This window comes from Sorghum bicolor, chromosome 1 (genome assembly GCF_000003195.3).
Source record: "Sorghum bicolor cultivar BTx623 chromosome 1, Sorghum_bicolor_NCBIv3, whole genome shotgun sequence".
NCBI lineage: Eukaryota > Viridiplantae > Streptophyta > Magnoliopsida > Poales > Poaceae > Sorghum > Sorghum bicolor.
In genome coordinates, this window is record NC_012870.2 from 10359333 (window position 1) to 10382028 (window position 22696).

Here is a 22696-nt window from a genome sequence, read left to right on the forward strand (position 1 = left end):
TTAATGTTAAGTAAATCTACCAAGAGATTTACACACTCATTAATAGAACCTACGAAATAAGCATCTATAGTAAAGCCCATGGTCACATTAGGAATAAGGTCCTTGGATGTCGAAAGTAAATCTATCATTAAGCTCAATGTAACAAGCAATGCTAGTTGTCACACATAAGAAGTAGCACAAACTTAAGAAACAAGACTTAAAGAGACAAAGAGACAACCGAACTTTTTTCCGTGCTATCGGTAGCCCTAGTCCATGTTAGAGCTACGAAGATTCAGTTAAGCTTCCTTGAGCCATGAAGTCTCAAGCTTCACTAGTGAATACCCCTTCTCTACCCTGGAATGGCAGGTTTCAAACCATGAACACCAATAAGAGCCTTCAATAGCCATAAACAATGCTTATCTACGGCCTTCGTCCCTAAAACCGCAAATTCAAATGATTCAATGGTAAAACTGCAAGAACACCACAATGGTCATGAACAATGCCTATCTACGTCCTTCGTCCCTAAATATTAAAGCATTCAAAATTTATCTCAAAAACATTCAGGATCTGTTTGGATCCTTTTATAATTATTAAAATGAATTCAATTCTATGGATCTTAAAATGAATTCAATTCCAAGGATCAAAAGGGACCTTACAAGAATTAGCCCCACAACTAATTAATTGATCATTGGGCCACACATTATCTTGTGCACGTCACCCCTCCATTTTGGAGTTCAAATTTGGTTGTGAAGTACTCCTTGCATTTCAAATTATAAAATGTCTTGGCTCTTCTAGATACAATAGCATTTGATATGCACTTAGACATACATTATGTCTAGATTCATAGTAAAAATATTTAGAGGGTTAAAGTAGAACCTATCGTTCATTGCATAGAATAGCCCAAACAGTGAGCCTACAGTTATACCAATTGGCCAATTGGATGTTGTCCTAGCTTATAGAGATATCATGGAATTCTCTTCCAGCTTAATTGGTCCTAAAATAGCTAGAGAGTACTCGACTGCCCGTATCTAGGGGCAGAGGTAGCAAGTCCCGGACCATATGACATGTGCATCAAGAGTAATAGGCTAGCATAGAACAGTGTATCTCCTCTTTATACCTTTTTGTCATTTCAACCGAACAATTGTAACATTCATGGTAACAACAGCAATGTCCCATAAGCACATAGTTGTACAGATATGTTTACAGATTCTATTCATCCAGGCCAGGTCTAGCAAACATAAAACGGACCAAGCCCACCATGACTTGCGGAAATTTAATGCACTGAGTGGAGCAATATAGCCAAACATATACATACCCTACACCTCCCTTGTGGACGAAAAATTGTGAAGCAAGGCATGTGTCAACGCATCTATCAAGATCATATATCAACATCACCTCCAGAGCTTGCCGAATCAGCATCGCTACCATCGCTATCACTGCTGCTGCTCCCACTTCCACTGCCGCTCCCACTTCCGCTGCTGCTGCTACTGCTGCTCCCACTAGAGCTTGAGCTGTCCTGCTCCTGCTGCCCCTCTGCGTTCACCTGAGCTCGCAGCGCATCAGCTGCATTGAGCCCTTCATCCGCCTCATCATTTACATCTACATCAGCAATTTCATCATCCATATTGTCCTGATTTGGTACGTTGATGTCAAAACCACGAAGAGATGCCCCTTGTCCTGAGGCCAAGTTATTGGGTGAAGCATTGCCATCATCATCACCAAGTATGTCAAGGTTCTCTTCCTCATTTGGATCAGGTGAAAGGGAAAATGGGTCTGTGGTAACAGGTTGATATGTACTCCTGTTGTTGTATTTCGGGCCTGCAATGAACATGAGAGCAATGAGAACATATGATGTATAATTTAGACAACACTGTAACCTCTGAACAACAAAACACAATTATCTTTCGCATTAACCCATTTTCATTAGATAACAATCTATGTGTCTAAAATGCAAAACAAGGCAAGGAAAAAATCACCACACTAGTCTTGCCTGACACTCACATAAAACTATATCCACCATTCTTTCACCTCTAAGTTATTGCCATCTCTTTGAAACATGAAATGAAAGTATTTAAGGATGGTATTAAAGGAATGCATGGCACCAGTATGCCTGTGCATTGTACAATAGCATGTATTTGGAGATCTAATGTTGTTTTCTTTCTTGGTAGATAGTGTGGAAAATGAAGGTAAAAAAACAACAACCCTACAGACATTTCCACCATCACTAGTTACCAAAATTGAAATTCTAACTTCTTTCTTCTCCTTAGTTCAGCACATTTGGCAGAGTTAAAATTTTCTCCCTGCTAATAGAATCCTACAACAATTAATGGAAACCAACTTTTATGAAACAAAACAAAATGGGAAAATAACAATTAACAAAACTAATCAACCCATAAATATTATGGAAACTAATTGATATCAATACATGTCCAGTTTCCTTGCCACTAGTGTGTGCCTATCAAAATGCGGGAGAGTTGCATATCATTTCATTAATAGAGAAACATAGTACAAGAGAGGCCCTTCCCTGACACACCCAACACACATCCAATCCAAGAAAAAGAAAAACTTACAGACTCATTCATCTATCGGATGCTGATACTCTTTCGATACCTATCAAACACCAATACTCTACTCCTACGGTACTTATTATTCTCATAATTTTCGAGCAAGTAAAATAGTCTCAAATGGTTGACACCTCTCTAATACTTTTTTGACACCCTAGAATGATCCCTCCTTATCTCTCTTCTATACCGAACTTTGAGGAAAGGGGACGGTAGACAAAGTGAACCCCATGCTGCTTCCCAACTCCCAAGCACCTGCAAGTGGCACGGCTCCATGGCCATGTGACTTCCCTTTCCCCATTTTATAATGTGAGTGATACTCCTATACATGGCATACTGGAGTATTGCGTATCACATATCAATATCAGGGTGTCCAGGCAACATGTATTAATATATGGAAACATCCCTAGCCAACTACCACACTCCTTCGCTACGCATGCCACGGTGTTACACATCCAGTGAAACAGTTAGCCCAACTCATTCTCAAACTGTAGCATAGGTGTGGCAACAATCTCTATCCCAGTATAGGATTGATTTCACAAGGAGCTTACCTGGATTTTCTGGTTCACCAATGTCAATACGCTCAACCTCAACCTGCAGAATTAGAATCAGAATCAGAAGTACGATTTACTGAAACATCAAAATTTGAATTGAGAGTTTGAAACTATATAAGATCACATCTTGATGGTGGAAAAGTTCTGTATAACGCTATGTGAGTATAACAAAATATTCATATGTCAACAAATTTGACTCAACACACAGTTCCATCCCATACATGGCAAATTAGAAATGATATATGAAGCTTTTATATTAAACAAAAGCAGACGTCCAAAAATTAAAACAGCTTGGTATCATGATTGAAACAATGTATATAAGATTTGCATTGGAGAATTGGTTTTCATCTCCATCTTCTAAATCCCAACACAAGGCCACATTCCCTTTTGATGATAAAGTTAGAGCTGCATAATCAGCAGTATCAACTGCCATGGTTCAGCCTTCAGAATTATGACCACAGTTTGAAAGAAAAATAATGTTCTGGGGGCCATTATTCAATTGAAAAATGATTCAGGGACATTCTAACAAAGATTCCACATTAACTGACCAAGTGCGTACATAATGGTCCCAAAAAATGATGACAATGAGAGGTTTTCACAAGTAGCAAATTAAGTTTCACATGCCAACCAGAAATAAGGTTTCCGCAAAAAGGAAGAGTAGCTCAACACAGTCATTCATTAACATGTTGCTAAGATCCACACCTTAAAAAGTAAGGAAAGCCAACTACCATATTCCACCAAAGAAACCTTCATTGGTAATCAGTACTAACTACTAAGAATACTTCCTATCCAATGTTTTGCTTCTAAATTACAAACTTGTTGAATTATTGTAAATTAAGAGCATGACAATGCACAGTAATCAGCGACATTAGCATTCGGTATCGAGTTGAAGTTTCAATTGTAACTTTATAATTTTGAAGGCTATTGTTTTTCTACACCATTAAAATTAAAATTAAATCAGATATTAATTACTTTGTATACCAATATAACACTAATCTTATGAAGCAACAGGTATGACTGAAGCTTATTTAATTCAATAAACTTTTGAACCAGCTAGATTTGAAGGTATGAGAACATATAACTTCTAGATCACAATTCCTAGTAAAATATTTCACCTTTCTAAAGAGAAGTAATAGGGTAGCATATTTTATAACATCTTAAATTTCCCATAATCTGTCTAGGCTAAAGATACTATCAAGGAAGATTGTTGACGACTTCAAAGTACATCAAATGATAAATCAATGAACACAAAATATCTGGAGAAAGACATCATGTATTTTTAGAAATGGGACCTGTTAGAAATCTTCAACTTTGTTACTTAATACTATATATATCGCAGGTGTTATCATGTTACTCAATTTAAAAGTGAAAATCTAACAAAAGAAAGAACAATGACAAACCATTATCTAAAGCTAACAGAACTTACTGGAACTGAGTGAACAGCAGGTTTGCTCATGGTCTGTGACTTGCTGACTTTAGGTAATGGAGGAGACTGTGATTCTGCACCCATTCCAGTAGTTGTAGCTGCCAAATTAACTGCTGCAGACTCTCCTGGAACTCGTACATGCCTTAACCTCTTCACAGCCCTATGCAACCTCTCTAGGCGAAAGGTCTCACCATCAAAAAATAAAACGCCATCATTATCCTTGTACTCTTCTTGGCTTCCCTCAAATGTCACCTTTGGCTTGCCAGGCTGATTATTATGGAATTCCACAGTAACCCGGTTATCTTTGGTACTCTGCAGAGAACCAGCTTGAGTCTTGTCAATTGATGCTGGCTTAAATTCATCTGTTACATCAAAGGTAATAAAAATTATTTATTGTGAACCCTGATTTTTTATTTACAACATAAAGAAATGGCATGAGCTTTTACAGATCACAATAATACAAAGGAAGACTGCTAGATGATATCAGAAAACTAGCTTTGGTAGATCCCTAGTATTATGCCACTAATAACTTTTGCAGCAGAGATCTCAGCATACCATCCATGACAATAAATAACAAAGGTAGCCATATTTTTCTTAACATCTAATTAATGGCCAGAAAGAAGATCAAGTGGCTTATAATGCCACGCAGGCGTTAAACAACAGTTGCCACACTGATAAACATGACAAAGAGAATATGATCAAGCAACCTTGAGGTTTCAATCCAGGCAAGAAACCAACTTACTACAGAGGAGAACATGGAGGGATGAGTGGATGACAGCTTGACTAGAGACTGAAAGGGGCTGGAGTCCTTTGAGTTCTGGGGTGAAGATGCCAGATTTTGAGGAAATACTTGTATGTGATGCTGGAGAGGGTGCAGAAAAGCAAGTGGATTTTTCTCTTGAGTTTTGATAATGTCCGTAAGAAAAATGAGATGATTAAGAAGACTAAAACAAGCACGCTGAAGAGATGCCCCACCTCCAGTGATGTCTAGAGCAAGTACAAGGTCTCCAGGGAATGGGACTCATGTTCCTCTAAGAGCTCAGAACAGATGGGCTGCACTGAACCAAGAAGGTACTTCTACCAACCCTTTCATAGTACAAGTCTTTAGACAATATTGTTTTAGCTAATGTCGCTATAGAATGTAATGTAATGTTGGGACTTGGGTGACAGTAAAGATGAAATACAAGCAACTGTAGAAAGAGCAGCAGAAGGCAAACAAGGTAAGAGTAACTCAGAGATAAACAAGTTAAGACAGTTATGAGGAACATGAACACAGTGAAGAACATGGGAAGATTGGTCAGATGTTGACAACTGACAAGGAACACAATATCCCATCAACAGCAAAGCTTGCACAAAAAATTAAGGACCATCATTCAAAGGAGGCTGAATTGCACTAAAAATTGATGGCCCTTTTCAGTCACTTGTGGCTGTAGCGCCCAACGTTCAACGCTTATATTGTTCTCCAATACCAAGTACATTTAAGCACTGAGGGCTTAACATGTGTGACAAACCAAACTGCTAACATCCAACCAATACAGTGCACTCCTACATAACACCCCAAGCAAAAGCCACACAGCATATCAATGGCAAAATTTCTGATGGACAAAGTAAAATTTCAGCGGACAGATCACAACACACAGGCTGCCCTCAAAGATGACCAGCTCAAAACATAAGCTCCATCCTAGTTCAAGATGACTCCATGTGTTTCCTGTCTTCCCTCTCCATGCTCCGGTTGATGGAAGTGTAGCGCCGTATCCTTCAGAGCTTTAGCACCTGTTCCGAGGTACCAGCTGTTGATTGGTTTTGTTTTGCTGAATGTATCTATGTTTGGTTGACAAAGAGGCATATGATGTATCTCCAAATTATGATCATCTGATAACAGTAGTAAAATAGGTCTTATGGTGTATCTTTTGTTGATTTATTGTGCATAATGCCTTGCATGTACTATTGGCAGATATTGTAGAATTGGACAGGCATAAAAAAATTTTATGTCAAACTGTTTTTTAGCATGAACTTTCTCCATTCAGTACTTCAGTTTTAGACTTGTGAGCTAATCTTTTAGTATCTTTGTAGCTGTCAAATCGGTCAGATATTTCGTGTAATTTCGTTGATGTGGAGTGTGGAGTTATGAAATTCAGCTTTTCCCATGGTGCAAAATAATTAAACGCCAGGAATCCTGAGCCCTCAGTCAAAGAACCCTACCTCCTATGTTCCTAGCTAGCGCTCGTCAATTCGCTGATGTGGATCCCAGGCTACGGCGCCGCAGGTTGGCTACCGACCCAAAAAAAAAGGAAGAAAGGGGACGAAGGGCTTACAGCGGAGAGTGCAGAACTTGGCGGTGGGGGAGGGGTCACGGCAGGAGGAGCCCAGGCGGAGGTCGTACCACCGGTTCGCCTGCGGCGCTGTGCTTGGCTCCCCGTTGCTGCTGCCGCTCGCCATCCTGCGCTGTGCGCCGAGCCCCCTCGCCGGCAGCGGCGATTGGTTCTTCTATTGGATTCAGCGGAGGGGATCGGCGAAGGGCGACAGAGAGGGGCGCTTGGCGGAGGCGGAGGCGGAGCCACGGAGGGAGGCGTCGGGGGCTGCGCCGCGGAGGCCTGCGGGCCTGAGCCTGAGAAGGGGAGGGAGGGGCCGAGCCGCCGAGGTGTTTGGATGCTATGGGCTAGACTTGTTCCTAGGCCACCCAACAACCGGACCCGATTCTGGCAGGAAAAAACTATCAACCAGTAGTCCAGTACAGTAGGTCGAGTTCAGTCCGTAATTTTTTACTCGTTGACTCGTGGTCTGACCCATAAATCCAAAATCCAAAGTAACTATAGCTGACATAGATCATCTCACGTCATCAACAATCTCAACCGTCTGCTCAAAGACAAATCAACAATCTCAAATAGGTCTGTTTTTTATTAACTCTATCACTCAGTAGTTCCATAAAAAAAAACTTAAACTTGAGTTATTAGACTATCTCCAACAATATCATCCAAAATGCAAGACTCATTTCATATTTATGTAGCGTATAAATAGATAGTTCAATATCTATTTTTGGTCATCTCAACAACAGGACTCAATTGCAAATGAGATATTCTTATTTAGGTTGCACCAACCTAAAATAGGTCTTGCATATAGGTAATAACCATAAGACCTATTTTAGGTGCCCATACGAGTCTTTCATTGGAGAGGAGTTAAAAAAAAATACAACAGTTCCGAACAAGCCCTAAATTTCGTTATAATTCTAGCGTAACTCTCAACTGGCCATTAAATGCTGCCATGAATTGAATGACATCATTAATTTGTCACCAACAGAAATTCATTACATTTATCAGCTGACGAGAATCATAGAGCTCATCGTTCTTTTCATGACAAAAGGAGACAAGAACCAACAACGGGCTAGGGGAGAAAGCACCACAAATGGGTGATGAAACTACATACACATGATAGCTAACAAATCTAATATAGCACGAATAAAGAACATGTGATAGTTACTACTAACAGAGGACTTCCTTTTGAGTCCCGTCTAACTTCAATGTTCATCACAGAAGAATACTTTAGCTGGTTTCTATTGGCTGATCTTGCATCCATGAATGTACGGGTGCTCATAATTGATGTACTTTGTCCAGTAAGGCCGATACTTTGTCATTGCGATTTCCAGCCACGGCTTCATGTTACCATTGTAGTGGATGACCGCAGCATTGTCTATCTCTGAGCGCTCAATGGTTGGATTGTACCCTAAGCCAAGCACATGCCATGATTTGTCCAGAGGGTGTGTCAGCTTGTAAAAAGTTAGAAGCCCTGGAGGCAATGTCCCCAGTTTCCAGAGCAGCCTGTTCTCGTTCTATACAAAGAGAACATAAAACAGTGTGAAAATGGAGTTCAGCAAATGTATGCGCCAATGTGTACATCTCAGGTAGTGCATTTGACAGCTTAACTCTTTGTAATGATCAAACATCAGTTAATTAACTAATTAAGAGAGTTGTGATAACTGAAAATTGGTATTATGAAAAATAATTAAGGACTCCAATGAATCATACTAAAAATAATTGTTTAGCATTTGCTTTGTCTATACTGTACACAGTATAGTCATATATGCATAAAAATGAACAAAATCACAATATCTTAAAAGTCTGAAGCACCATAACACATATCAGCAGATGGTTGTGTAGGAACACAAAATGCAATATTCTAAAGAAAAGCAAGATGTCAGGATGCAAGTAATGTAAAATCTTATTTCCAACTCACCATGTTCTGCCATTTGTGGTAAATCCCAGTAATGTCTTTATTCTTCCATTCTTCCAGATCAAACATGTTCATTCCATAAGCCCAACCACATGCATTAGGATCAAAATTCTGAGAAATATTTGGGTTTGAGAAATTGAGGTACTTGTCAAATCGATGAAAACTCTCTCCACATGTTTCCACCGCTCCATTTACATTTCCATTAAGGTCAACCTCCCAGAGTCCAGTTAGATCCCTCTGGACAACTATGTCATCATCCAGGAAAAGGATTTTATTCAGCTTGGGATAAACTTGGGGGAGGTAAAATCTTAGATGGTTGAGCATGGACAAATATTTTGGGTTTCGATACTTCAGATTAGAAGAGCCAGCAGAGAGTGTTTTCGGACCGGCCTTGAAATAGTATTCTCTCATGGCTGCAGACTCAAGCTGCCTCAGAACAGGGCAGTAAGAAGAGTTTAACCATTTGAAGTCATCAACATTTTCCACATGGATTGTTGCATCCCCAGGTGGATTCAGCAAAAACCACATGTTCATGGCCCCAAAGTTCAGTTTGTCGGTAACAAGATGAAATACATGTTTTTCAGGCTCCTGAAAATTTATAGCAAGAAAATCAAGAGTGCTATATAATTGGTCATTCAATGGTACACACAATGAAGAGATTACACTTCCAGCTTGAAGATGGTATTACACTAACCTTTGCATTCATGATGGTTGAGTTGACCACAACTGATGCTGCCAAAACATTGTCCGAGAAAAGAGCATAGTGGTAAAGATCAGGATTTTCCAAATTCTCACTATTGGGGAACTTTCTTTTCTCTGGAGACAGAAGGTAATAATCAATTGTTAAGCGCATGGAAAGACAATGGATGCCATTTGGGATTGTCTTAGCTGCCAGCTGGCTAAGAAAGGTGCTCTGCTTCTTCAAGCTCCGGACCTGCTCATCTGCTGACTGAAGCATTGCTCTCAAACGCTCGGTAATTTCCTTGCAATCATACAATAGATCCCTTGCTTTTGATAAAACTTGTCCCATTGCTTTTATTCTATCCGAAGCGCTGCAAATTAGAGAAGAGATGAATCAATAGAGAAAGAGAAAACAGTATCACTGAAAATTAGGCCCAAAAATAGTTCGAGTAGGCACCACCTCTTGGGAAGTTCGGCATCAGCAGTAGCTTCCCCAAGGGAGCGCTGGCTTTCCTTGAGCCTTGCAAGCAGCTCCTGATAGAGATCAAGCTTGTCCCTCGATTTGGCAAGAACAGAATATATTCTGGCCATGATCATTTGATCTCGCATCAGACGAACCCTTGAATCTGCCTTCTCATTTTCATTTTCGCGTCTCCAGATACTGTATTTTCCCAGCACAGCAGAATCAACAGCTTTTGAGCGTTCGATACCTGCGTTCTCAAGTTTAACTAATGCTTCATCATCCTGCTGCATTACTTCCATTTTCTTCCTTACACCAATTCTCCCTCTTAATTTCTACAGTTAGTTAATATCAAAATGGTCAAGATAAGGTGAAACAAGATTACATTTTAGTACAGCTGTAAGCCATGGAAAGATGACATAAGCAGAATGTTAAGCACTTTCGGAATGAAACAAGCGCAGTTTAAATCATCCCTACATATATATACTGCAGTTTACAAGGATAAGTGAGGAGTGGGGGGGGGGGGGGAAGGGAGGATTACCCTGTGTGTTATTTCCTCTGATCTGCTCAGGAGATGAGGGCCATCTACATTAGCAATTAAAGTTCCCAAGTCAAATGAGTATGATGCAGTCACGTATAAGAAATATATGGTATTAATACTCAGTTACCCACCCTTCCGACTCGAGGAGATATTCTGCAATTCAAAGTTGGGTTGCCTACTCCAGTCAGATATCTAACATACAGAAGGCTGCCACTATAACACACATTTTTTTCACAAAGAAGAAAGAAACAAGGCGGGAAAATATTTTACTAACATGTTTGCGATGGTCCACTCGAGCTGCACAGAGCAGAAACAATGGCATTAGCATGACCCCTCAAAATATATTCTACAATCATGAAAAAATGTCTAAAAGCGTGTAGTTTCTTATAATTGTATGAGGAAGACAAAATATCTATCAAACAACAAAATGGTTCCAGCAGAAATAATGGTTCCTACGAAGATGAGCAAACTGTAACATAGGCCTACAAGAGAACAGGATCACATTGCTATTACAACAAATTTGAAAGAGAGCAAAAACTTTAGTTAGGACATGAATTGAGTAGTTTGGTGAAGGGATGCTATCTTCTAAATGGGTAAGGATGCCATTCCAATATGAAATACAATTCAAATTTTCCTATGAAATGCTAGATGTGATTCTAAGCCATCCACACCCTCTTCTGTAACCATGCGTGCTTTACAGGAAAGATGGGTGGACTTGGTTGCTGAGCCATACTACAGGCAACATAAGCAAACAAAAAACTAAAACTAGAAGAAATGTGATGCAATTTCTTTGAAGGAATAGAATGTATAATCTATGCAACAGATTTTGCTCTAAGTTTTAAGTTGGTATTATCAGAATTCACACCCCTGATACCCAATAATCCAGGTAGCATTATCGTAAACAGAAGTCTACTACACCTTATACTAGGCTGCATGGAAGTGTTTATTTGCCCTAACTGTAGGCATGGGGTATGGTGCACCTGTGTTGATCAGTTAACAATTCAGATACTTAGACATTTTGTACTCGAAGATAGAAACAAAGAATGAAACTCTTAGAACCATTAACTATAGAGGTTTTGCTAGCATGGAAACTAGAGGAAGAGGATAGCCACAGAGTATCATACAGGGAAAATATTTATCCTTACATATACATAACTATGGTCTGAAGTGCAGAAGGCCATCTGGCCCACCCACATTGCATCACAGAAAACTGAAAAGCTATCGACAATAGGGCTCGCAACAGGAAAGTTATACTAGCAACAGCGAAAATTACCCAGAAACATTAGCAATGAAAACCTTTCCTGATAGTATTTGAGCCATTTATAAATACCATCATTCCTGAATTCTACTGATCTAAAAAATACAGTGAGAATTTGTTGCACCTATGTATCGAAACTAACCTGTCTAAAAAAATGTATTAGCAGCTCAACACTGACACAAAACATCGTGTAACTGGGACCATTTCAGTAACTGCTAATCTGTCAAGTTGATGATTCATTGCTTCCCGACATGCGAACCCACGGATTAGACGCCGTTGCATCTATAACCCACTCCCAACATCCGTCCGACCTCATCATCATCAAACCAAGGAATCAACACAAACTCTCCCCCCAAAATCCCAATCCGCCCCGGTACAGCCCAACGCCGCACGATCGGCGGCGTTCCCCGGCAGCGGACGGGAAAAATCACACAGATCTAGCGCCGCCGCCGTGGGCATTCTCGAGACTCGCGCGGACCGACAGAATCCCCGGACGCGCGGCGGGAGGGGACGAGGGAGAGATGGGGCCGGGTCGCGAGCGGCATTACCTTGGAGGCAGGGCGAGGCGGCGAGGATGAGGAGGAAGGCGAGGGTGAGGAGGTGGAGGACCGAGCGGCCAGCCCTAATCGCCATGGCCGGCCGGCTCGGGGCGGATCGGAATTCGGAACGGGTTGGAGGAAGGGAAGGGAGGGAGGGCTCGTGCCGGCTTTCGGGGGGAGGGCGAGTGGTGGCGGCCAGTACACTCGGCACTGGCACTGATCCGCCCCTTCTGTCACTGACAAGGTCCATTCACACCTGTTATTGTCGGTGCCGTTAGCCGTAGCCGTACGTGTGCAAAGGTTTGACAGGTTCCCTATAAACAATTTCGAATTCAGAGAGTTTTAGACTAAACTAATGGTAGTACGATGGTTAGGGCAGCTCAAATTCACTAGTAAAACTGTTTTTTTAGAAAATAGCTTCATGAGTGACTTTCTAGATGAAGTTGAGCTGTTTTGGAGAAAGTGTTTGGCAAAATAGCTTCACCAACTACTTCATGCATAGTTGAGAGAGAGAAATGAGGGAGAAGCTGCAATAAGCTACTTTTTTCCAGCTTCATCCAACTTATGTCTTTGTGAGAGGAGGGAAAAAACAGCTTCACCCATAAAGTTGTTTTGAAAATAAGTGTTTGGTAAAAAAAACAGCTCACAACAGCTCATGAAGTTGTGAGCTATACCAAACAGGCCCTTACTGTTTCTCATTCCTCTCGCATCCGAATTTTAGACTACACTAATTTTTTAAAAATTATTTTTCATTTAATGGAATGAGTTTCGAATTTAAAGAACTTTCGTCAAAAATCGTAATGGTGTGTTCTTGTTACCGACGTGTAGATAGATTGATTAACCATTTATAAATGGAAAAAATTAACAAAAGCGTAGTCTCAAGGTTTGTTTTGTTTTTCTTGGCAAATGAAAAGTAAAAAGAGGACAGAGGACGGATGAGCATGGAATAGAAATATGAGTACCTCAGCAGTATTCTCCTGTTTATACTAAAGACAAGCCTCTCCCAAACCATATTTAAGAAAGTGCGGTTATAGAACAGATCTATATTCATGGTAGGAGGTGTGGGCGCACTCACCAGAAATCAGAAAAACAGTAATTATATTCAAATTTCCATCATATATATTCATACGATAAAAACCTATGCTAAGGTATTACTTTGCTAGGAAACTACTATTTTTATATATTTAAAATAGACTTTGATAAACCACAAGAACTTTGTATATGTCCAGACAGTTGGAAATGGCTACTAAAATCAATAGAAGTTCCCAAAAAAAATCAATATAATACCTCTGCGTAATGCCCTGTTTTGAGTATCTAGACAACAAGCTACTCCCTCCATCCCAAAATAATTGTTGTTCTCACCTCCTAAGAAACAAGTTTGACTAAACATATATGAAAAATATTAGTACTTATGATACATAATTATATCATCGGAAAGATCTTTGAATCTAGTTTTTTAACAAATTTATTTGGATATACAAATGTTGCACATATTTTCTATAAATCTAGTCAAACTTGTGACATAAAAATCTAAAACGACAATTATTTTAGGACGGAGGGAGTACTTAATCTACATGTATCGAAGTGGATTGAAGTAGATACACATGTATCCAAACAAAGCCTTAGTTGGATCATCAAACGAGCTACGTGTCAAGTTTTTGTTCCTAATTAGAATTCCATCAATAAATTATTGGTCAAAATCTTTTTTCTTAGGGAAGGGTATAAGGTTCAAAGGCACATGTGCGTTTTATATTTATTACCATTATTGTTACTTTATCGGTTCTAAATTATAAATGTCTTATAATAATTAGTGAAAAAGAAAAGATGAAGTATCAATTGGGTCGGAATTCGGCCCATCCAAACTGCCCTGTTTTGGTTTCGCCAGTGAGATTGTCCGGCCCAAGGCGGCACCCACACCAGCACCCTGTCCCGCGCCGTGGCCGGCCGGGAATCATCCCGTCCGTGGCCGGCGGCTCTGCGGTAGAGCCTCGATGAGTCAGAAGACGCCATGTCCGGAGCGGAGGGTCGCTTCTTCACCTCTGCAACTGCAAGCCAAAGGTACAACTGTACAAGGGAACCTCAATACTTCTCTTAATAATGCTGCTGGCAAGAATTCCACAATACCTTTTTTTAAAAGCAAAAACAGAGCTGTGTACACCGAGTTTAGACTACAGCGATACAACCTCTAGTTTTTTGGTCTTTCGAAAACCAAAAAGCTCCGGAAGCCAAACCCCCAAAAGAGTGAGCAGTAGTCTAAAAATAGCCAAAAGCTCAAACAAACAGGGCTTAAAACCTTCGTGGCGTTTGGATACAGGGATATAGGAGATGGGATAGGGAAAGAGAAATGGATGAACGGCTAAAGATTAAGGCCTTGTTTACATTCAGAAAGTTTTTGGATTTTGACGTTGTAGCATTTTCGTTTCTATTTGACAACTTTGTCTCATGATTTACAACTAAACTGTGCAATTAGTTTTTTTTCATCTATATTTAATGTTCTATGCATGTGCTGCAAGATTCGATGTGACGGCAAATCTTAAAAAGTTTTTGATTTTTGGGGTGAAAACAAGGCCTAAAGGAAAAAAAATGTTACTGTCAGTTGACTAAAGGATTAAAAAAAATGTTACTGTAATCATGAAACAAAAGCAATTATGTTTCTTCATTCAGTTTTCTTTTAGTACATGATGATACGGAAAAGAAATGGTCAGTAGCATCATGTATGTGTGCATGAACTCGGGGGAAAAGTGGTCAAGTTAGCATCATAGTGTACTTTCTAAAGTGATTGGGAGTGCACTTTAATCTTCATCATGAAGGGGAATAAAGAAAGTATTCCGACCAATTGAATCGGCATCTGTAGATAGATAACTAGATAGGTGTTAGGTGGTAGTCTAGCAAATACTAGTTTATGCTATGATGTCTTTGCCACTAAGTCCTTCTTTAGTTGAGTAGGTGAAGAGTTTTTAGAATCAGTTGTACTTTTATTTTTATTTGGCAATTATTATCTAACCATAGACTAACTAGGTTTAAAAGGTAGGAGGTGTGCGTACAGCTCTCCAGACGAACAAGATGGTCATCACCCCCGCTTCTGCGTCCGTGGCAGGAGGCCTCACGTTCACCATCGACCAGATCACCTAGACGACCGGTTCAGCCGATTTCACCGCCACGATCACGGAAGAAACGCAGACATCGCCAGCGGCTCAGACCATGTTGGTTGCGACCACCATCACTCCGACAACGCCTCCGACCACGCCGACAACACGTCCTCCGCTTCTCCGCTACAACGAGAAGCAAGCTATCGATCAGGTCGACCTCAAGCTTTGTGAAGCCCTCACTCTGGTAGATTCAATCTTGAGTCAAACTACCAAAACAGCGTCAGTCGATCATCACGGATCTACTCGACCAACTTGTGTCACTACACACGAACGGTTGAAAACAGATCTAACGATCACCGCTACTCTGGAAGGACGAACCGTTCAAACTAAGGCAATCCCTCAGATTGAGCGATATTTGGCGTTCCCTCACGGCTTGCACAACTCAGCTGCGCTGGCCTCGCATCATGCACATCTACTGTTCGCGGATTCTACGCCGACAGATCCGATCCCGGGTCGGCGTACCTCACGCACGCACTAAACACGTCACTTCGTCAGCATGGTCTCCGTCCATACTCTCCCGGAAAACGATACTTCAAGAACACGATCCAACACTGGATCGTTTCGACTGAGGTTCTACATCTCGAGGACGAGGACTACAATATGGATTTCCCTCCATACCTCTCAGGTTTTCCTCGCTTCCCGATCTTTTCACCCCAGCGAGGAGATCTGGTCCTCAACGTCAGCAATGATGAACCAGCGCCTGATGGCGAAACCGATGACCAGAGACAGCAACGTGAGCAGCGCAATGCTGACCGCGCTCAACGGCGAGCACACGAAGAAGAACAACAAAGGCAGATAAACCCACAAAATCTTGACGACGCTTTCGACAGGGTGGGAATTCAGCAAGTGTTCAAAACCCCAAGCGCCAACGTATCTATCGCTATGGCAAATCTCGAACGACTCCCGAACACTCCAGAATACCAGGATGTCTGAACCAACATACGGGCACACCTGATCACCGCCATGGGACAAACAACGGATCTAATCAGACAGGCTCAAGTTATCTCCTACACGCCTGCCACCTCTGGTCGCAGCCACCAGAGTCGCGTCTCACCGCCACCAGATGGTTCTCGTCGTGACCATTCACCACCAGACGATGCCCACCAAAGGAATAACAATGATGCGCATCGCAACGGCGAGATGCCCATCAACGTCGTCGAGCCCATGAGCTTGATCGTGGTCACAACCAAGTTAATCAGAGTGCAGACTACGATCTCCGCCATAACCTTCCGCTGCGAGATGTATGTGACCGCATCAACGACAGAGCAGCCCACAAGAACATCTAACGCATCGAGTATGATATTGTACATGGCCCCTCGGGTTGAAGCAGTTTTCCCCCATCTCCGAGAAGTCATATGGTCCCACAACTTCAAACTAGAGAAGCTCAAGAAATACGATGGCAAGGAGAACCCCGAGAACTGGATCACTCTACACGAGATAGCCGTCCGGTCGGCCATAGGCGACGAGCATATGATGGCGAACTATTTTCCCGTCGTCCTTGATCAAGCCAGTCACCAGTGGCTGCTCGATTTACCAGAGAACCAGTTCGACACATGGGGAGAATTACGCTAGGCATTCATCAACAAGTTCATAGCTACCTACGAGCAGCCTAGCAACAAATATGACCTCGAGAGGATACGTGACCGTAAGAACGAGCCACTACGTGACTACATCCGACGCTTCTCGGATATGCGCATCAAGATTCCAAAAATCTCCCACGAATTGAATCTACCAGATCAGTTATCTTGTTCAATGCCCCACTAATTTTCTTTCTCTATCATACTAGGTTAAATCAGGAACTTTGTTTGAATTCTGGTTATTAATAACCCTGAGTACGCCAAGAAGTTTGCATAGGGACTTGGGGCAAGCACAAACGATGTATGACAACTTGTCTATATAGGGTTACTGTTTCGTACTCTACACTCCTAACTGCACCAACTAAAATAATGATATATATGTTTCAAGCTGAAAAGTGAAAAGGCTGCTTTTGACGAGGCTGAGAAAAAAAAAGGCTTGAGGAGGTATACCGAATTACACACCCTCTCTCTTGTGCAATGCCATTTCGTTCTTTTTAGAGGCAGTATTAGTGTACTCATGCTTAGCATAGCATAGCCCCTCTCTCTCTAGAACAAAATCAAATGTACTATTCAGTTCAGTATTAACTTGCAATGTTCCTCTCTTGCCAGGAATCTGCAAGCACTAATGACGACGACGACATTGATACATTCGGGTTGATTTATTTGTACTTAAGTTTCTGCCTATATACCATGCGTCTATGCCAATCTTTTGTTAACGCCAAATGGCAGTTGCTTATGCCTGTCAGGAGGATGAGGATGATGCGGAGGATGACAAGGCTGATATGTATTGATGAGGCCGAGGACAGCAAAAGATGCTCCTTGCAAATTTGCCAGGTTAAATGGGGCTCAACTAGGGGTGTTTAGTTCCCATTTCATCACCAACAATTTTAGGTTTTGATTTATCACTTTACATAATAGAATTAAACACCATAGAAAAAATTTAGTAAAATAGTTATCATTCTTATTTTTGGATTTTGGTCTCAAGAGACAAAAAAAAAGCTCAAAAGAGCCTCAAGAGTCTATAATAAGAATAATAAATTTCGCATTTAGGATAGAACTAAACATAACCTTAAAAAATTTGGCATTTTATATTTCATCATTGCAAAATAGTTGACATTTTGCAAGCTAAGGGCTGGTTAAGTTCTTAATGGAATGCAAAATATAAAATGCTAACTATTTTGGAACGATAAAATATAAAATGTCAAAATTTTAGGGTTATGTTTTGTTGTATTCAAAATGTAGAATTTATTGCTCTCATTATGGCCACTTGAGACTTTTTTGGACTTTTTTTACCTTTCAAGGCCAAAATTTAAAATGACAAACATTATACCAAAATTTTACATGGTATTTAATTTTATTATATAAAATAATAGCTTAAAATCTAGATTTTTTTTGAATAAAAGGGACCCTCTAAGGCCTTGTTTAGTTCTCCAAAAATTTTGCAAAATTTTTCAGATTCTCCGTCACATCGAATCTTTAGACGTATGCATGAAGTATTAAATATAGATGAAAATAAAAACTAATTGCACAGTTTGATCGGAATTGACGAGACGAATCTTTTGAGTCTAGTTAGTCCATAATTGAACAATATTTGTCAAATACAAACGAAATTGCTACTATTCCTATTTTGCAAAATTTTTTGAAAGTAAACAAGGCTAAGGCCCTGTTTAGTTACTCGCACAAAAAATTTTCATCCATCTCATCGAATCTTTAAACACATGCATGTGACATTAAATGTAGATAAAAAATAAACTAATTACACAGTTTGGTTGAAAATCGCGAGACGAATTTTTTAAGCCTAGTTACTCCATGATTAGCCTTAAGTGCTACAGTAACCCACATGTGCTAATGACAGATTAATTATACTTAATAGATTTGTCTTGCAGTTTCCTGACGAGCTATGTAATTTGTTTTTTTATTAGTTTCTAAAAACTCTTCCCGACATCCTTCCGACGTATCCGATGTGACACCCAAAAAATTTTCATCCTCAATCTAAACAGGGCCTAAACATGCCCTTAGCTGAAAGGCCGAAGTCAATAGTGCGAGTCGTTATTCAGAAGTCAGAAGCAAACCATTTGCTTCTCCGTCACCTCCACTCCCCTCCTCGCCACCTCCGGTCCACCAACCCTGCCGACCATGGCTTCCGCTGCGGCGGCGCAGAGGCTCCTCGCGTCGAGCACGAAGATCATCGGGGTTGGGCGCAACTACATCGCCCACGCCAAGGAGCTCAACAACCCGGTCCCCAAGGTGCGGTCCGCGCGCCTCCCTTCCTCGATCCCAAAACGCTGCCGCGCTTCCAACTTCCGTCCCCGCTCCTTCCCGCGCGCGCTGCATCTGGAGTCTGGATTGACCTTGCGTGTGTCCCTCCCCGCTCATTCCCGCGCTGCCGCTAGAGTCTGGATTGATTTCGCGTGTGTTTGAGTGTGTTGCAGGAGCCCGTCCTGTTCCTGAAGCCGACCTCGTCGTTCCTCCACGCTGGCGTGGCCACCGCCGCCGTCGAGATCCCGGAGCCGCTCGAGTCGCTGCACCACGAGGTCGAGCTCGCCGTTGTCATTTCCCGGCGTGGGCGCGACATTCCTGAGGCGTCCGCCATGGACTTCGTCGGAGGTAATTTCAGAAATTGCGTCACAGCGATGGAGCCTTCGTGAGATATGTTCGTGCTCTGTGTTCTCATTGAAATGTTACGAGCTGAGATAATTAACGATGAACCCTTCATGAGATAGTAAGGCTTTGTATTCTCGTTTATAGAGAAAAGTTCGTGTGTTTTCAAAGTGCCAAAGTGTACCAAAAAAAAAAAAAAAAACCTATGGTTTCATTTTTCAGAAAGGTCCATTAGGATTCTAGGATATGTTCAGAGTTATTTTGGCCTTACTGCTTTATTGTGACGAGGAGTGATGGTGTGATGGAAGCTAGAAACATATGGAATTTAGCAATTCTAGCTTCTTGACAAGCTTGATGGAATGTGCAAGGGAGCAATTTAAAAGTTCGAATTGCCAAGGCAAGCTCGTGCTCATTTGGTGATGGTTATTGTATAGGCTGGAATACAAAAGTATGTTTCATGGAATATAGAAATACAGAACTCATCAATTCAACTATGTTTTCTTGTACAATTGTAGTTTTGTGGTTTTATGGCCTGACCGATAACTATTTGTATTCTGTTCTCTTCATCATTAGTGAACTTGAGTTAAAAGCTTACAATATGTAGTCTCCTTTAGTCCTTTGTGCTACCTCATTCTTTTTATGCTTTTTGAATTGAGCAGTTTAAAGCATTTGTTGGCGACACTGCGACAAACTAAATATTTGATAACTGCTTGTGTCATTGAATTTTCCAGGTTATGCACTTGCTTTGGACATGACAGCAAGGGACCTTCAATCTGTTGCTAAGGTGAGTTCTACCTTCTGTAGTTTTTCTGAGCCTCAGTACTACTTGTTACATTCCTGTTGTTGTAGTGTCATCGATCATCCCTAGTGGTTGTTGAATCTTATGTATGATCATACAAACATTCAATTTACATAGGTAAATTCAGTAACTAACTTTGCAATCTAGTCTCATTATGGATATTCTCATGTCTATTGATGAATAGCAAAGATTCAGATGGTTTTAGTTGAGCTAGTTACTGTCTTCATCCATCCAACATATTTCATTTCACATAAAGTTTTTTTAAAATATATTCTGTCGTACAAATCTGGTAGCATAATTGGCTGCCAAGACCTTAAGTAGACTCAGTCTCTTGATGCTTTTATATTAAATAGAACTATACCATTAATTTTCTTATCATACTCAACATCCACTAATTTGCAGTCTGCAGGCCTTCCATGGACTTTGGCTAAAGGACAAGATACCTTCACTCCAATTAGTGCAGTAGTAAGCAATGATTTTTCTTCATGTGCTTGGAGTTGGTTGGTGGCTCAGGACAGTATGTTTTATTTATTTGTGTTCGCTTGTTATAATTACACCTCAATGAATCAATGCCATATTGAAGTTAGTCAGCACAGAAGTATTAGTCAGTGCAGAAGGGTTGTTAGATAGAAGACACCTCATCTTTGTTGCCTTCTGTGTTCTCCGCAGCCATCTAGTGACATGAAATGTGTGACACACCATGTTTTGACTTCAGCTAATGATAATTTCTCCATCAATCAGGTTCCAAAATCGGCTGTCACTAATCCCGACGATCTTGAGCTCTGGCTAAAGGTATTTCTGCAAACATGTACTGAATTTCTTTTAGGTTGCCTGAAGTTATAGAGCAATGGTTTACAATTGACTACCAATTGTATCCAGGTAGATGATGAACTAAGACAGAAAGGATCCACAAGTGACATGATATTCAAGATTCCTTTTCTGATAAGCTATATCAGTTCCATCATGACATTAATGGAGGGTGATGTGATACTAACAGGTAGTGACATTTTCTCTTTGCTCGCTTGTTTTTGTGCATCTGAGGTCTTTCTGTGGGTTATTCATTAGGTCCTCTACAGGTACTCCTGAGGGTGTGGGTCCTGTCCGAGTAGGTCAGAAGATCAAAGCTGGTATAACCGACCTAATTGATGTCGAGTTTGATGTTCAGAGGCGCAATCGGTCATTTTCTGCATGATGCAATAAGCGAGAAAGTATGGTAATTGGTAAGCAACAAGTATTGCAGACATATGAGCCGGAACTGTGGCAGCATGCTTTTATTTGTTGTGTGACTAAAATAATATCACACAATTGCCAAAGCTACGTTGTCCTACTCCACATTCTCACAGATACATAGTAGTCAAAACCTGAAGTATATATGAACTACTCCTTAGAAGCTGTGCTATATGAACTATTGTTACCCTGAGTCCCTGATTGAAAAAAGAAAAAGATGCTACTGTCAACTAATGCTATGTTAGCTTAGAATCTAATGCTCGATTTTTCTGCAGGGATGTTCATGGAACAGCGAAGCGCAAGGACAAGGCATTGGTGGCAACGATGATCATTCTGGCAGTGGTCACGAGCAGCATCACCATTGCCTCAAACATCATGACTCCATGAGATATATAGTAGAAGCTATGAATCTAAAATGCCAAAATGTCTTATAATTTGGGACGGGCGAAGTAGATGTTTGTGAGGAGATACATAAGTAGATGGCTGTAAGCAAAATACCAGCTGGCCGGTATACTTGTACTGGTGATACATTACTGTGTAAAATAGAAATCAGTGAGCTTTTATTTTTCAGGGTTTTTATAAACCGTAGCAAATAATTCCAGGCCATATACAGAGTAGATATATCTTAGCAGAATCAATATTTAGGGGGTGTTTAGTTCCCTTTCTATTCTAAAAATTTTTGGGAACACTATGCAAAATTTTTGGCAAAAAGGTGATTATATTCTTCATTTTGGATTTTAGATTTTGGCCTCAAGAGCCCAAATTTTTTTGGCATTTTGTATTCGATGTAGTTGCCATTTTGTATTTTGCATTTTATGGGGAACTAAACACCGCCTTAGTTAACTTTCTATGCAGAATTAATCCTTTATGATGTCTTAACATTTATTGTGGATCTTGATATTTAAACAAAAGGTCTAATGAAATTCAGATTATTATTACAATAAGTAAACATTAAATCTCATTTTCATATCATTTTAATTTTATTATATAACACATCTTTATTTTGAGTGATGATTTAACATGCTACAATCCACTAGTTAGTGAGTAGCAATCACATATTGAGATTGTTAAACCCTTGCATAAAAAAATGACAGGCCACTGTATTTTTGCAATGCTG

The 22696-nt window shown here is 40.6% G+C and overlaps 3 protein-coding genes across 5 annotated transcripts; 1 reads left to right on the forward strand and 2 right to left on the reverse strand.

The window, feature by feature from the left end:
- Positions 1066 to 7196, reverse strand: LOC8062971 (ELL-associated factor 1). The gene is made up of 4 exons (XM_002466598.2): positions 6836 to 7196; positions 4521 to 4882; positions 3092 to 3134; positions 1066 to 1797 (listed from the first exon to the last, which is right to left on the reverse strand). Exons 1-4 carry the CDS (start codon positions 6957 to 6959, stop codon positions 1358 to 1360), a joined length of 969 nt encoding a protein of 322 aa, XP_002466643.1. The 5' UTR covers positions 6960 to 7196; the 3' UTR covers positions 1066 to 1357.
- LOC8054146 (polygalacturonate 4-alpha-galacturonosyltransferase) lies at positions 7745 to 12446 on the reverse strand. 2 transcript variants are annotated; one of them, XM_002466599.2, is made up of 8 exons: positions 12236 to 12446; positions 10704 to 10726; positions 10561 to 10621; positions 10430 to 10473; positions 9889 to 10223; positions 9442 to 9799; positions 8751 to 9335; positions 7745 to 8346 (listed from the first exon to the last, which is right to left on the reverse strand). In XM_002466599.2, exons 1-8 carry the CDS (start codon positions 12318 to 12320, stop codon positions 8071 to 8073), a joined length of 1767 nt encoding a protein of 588 aa, XP_002466644.1. In that variant the 5' UTR covers positions 12321 to 12446; the 3' UTR covers positions 7745 to 8070. The 2 variants fall into 2 exon arrangements, with proteins under 2 accessions (XP_002466644.1, XP_021306742.1); XM_021451067.1 differs by having other exon boundaries at positions 7787 to 8346; positions 10561 to 10582.
- LOC8054147 (acylpyruvase FAHD1, mitochondrial) lies at positions 18993 to 22440 on the forward strand. 2 transcript variants are annotated; one of them, XM_021450811.1, is made up of 8 exons: positions 18993 to 19199; positions 19385 to 19559; positions 20285 to 20337; positions 20755 to 20817; positions 21094 to 21144; positions 21232 to 21349; positions 21429 to 21565; positions 21855 to 22440. In XM_021450811.1, the coding sequence occupies exons 1-7, from the start codon at positions 19089 to 19091 to the stop codon at positions 21542 to 21544; spliced, it is 687 nt and encodes a 228-aa protein (XP_021306486.1). In that variant the 5' UTR covers positions 18993 to 19088; the 3' UTR covers positions 21545 to 21565; positions 21855 to 22440. The 2 variants fall into 2 exon arrangements, with proteins under 2 accessions (XP_021306486.1, XP_002464062.1); XM_002464017.2 differs by having other exon boundaries at positions 18994 to 19199; positions 21429 to 21572; positions 21855 to 22200.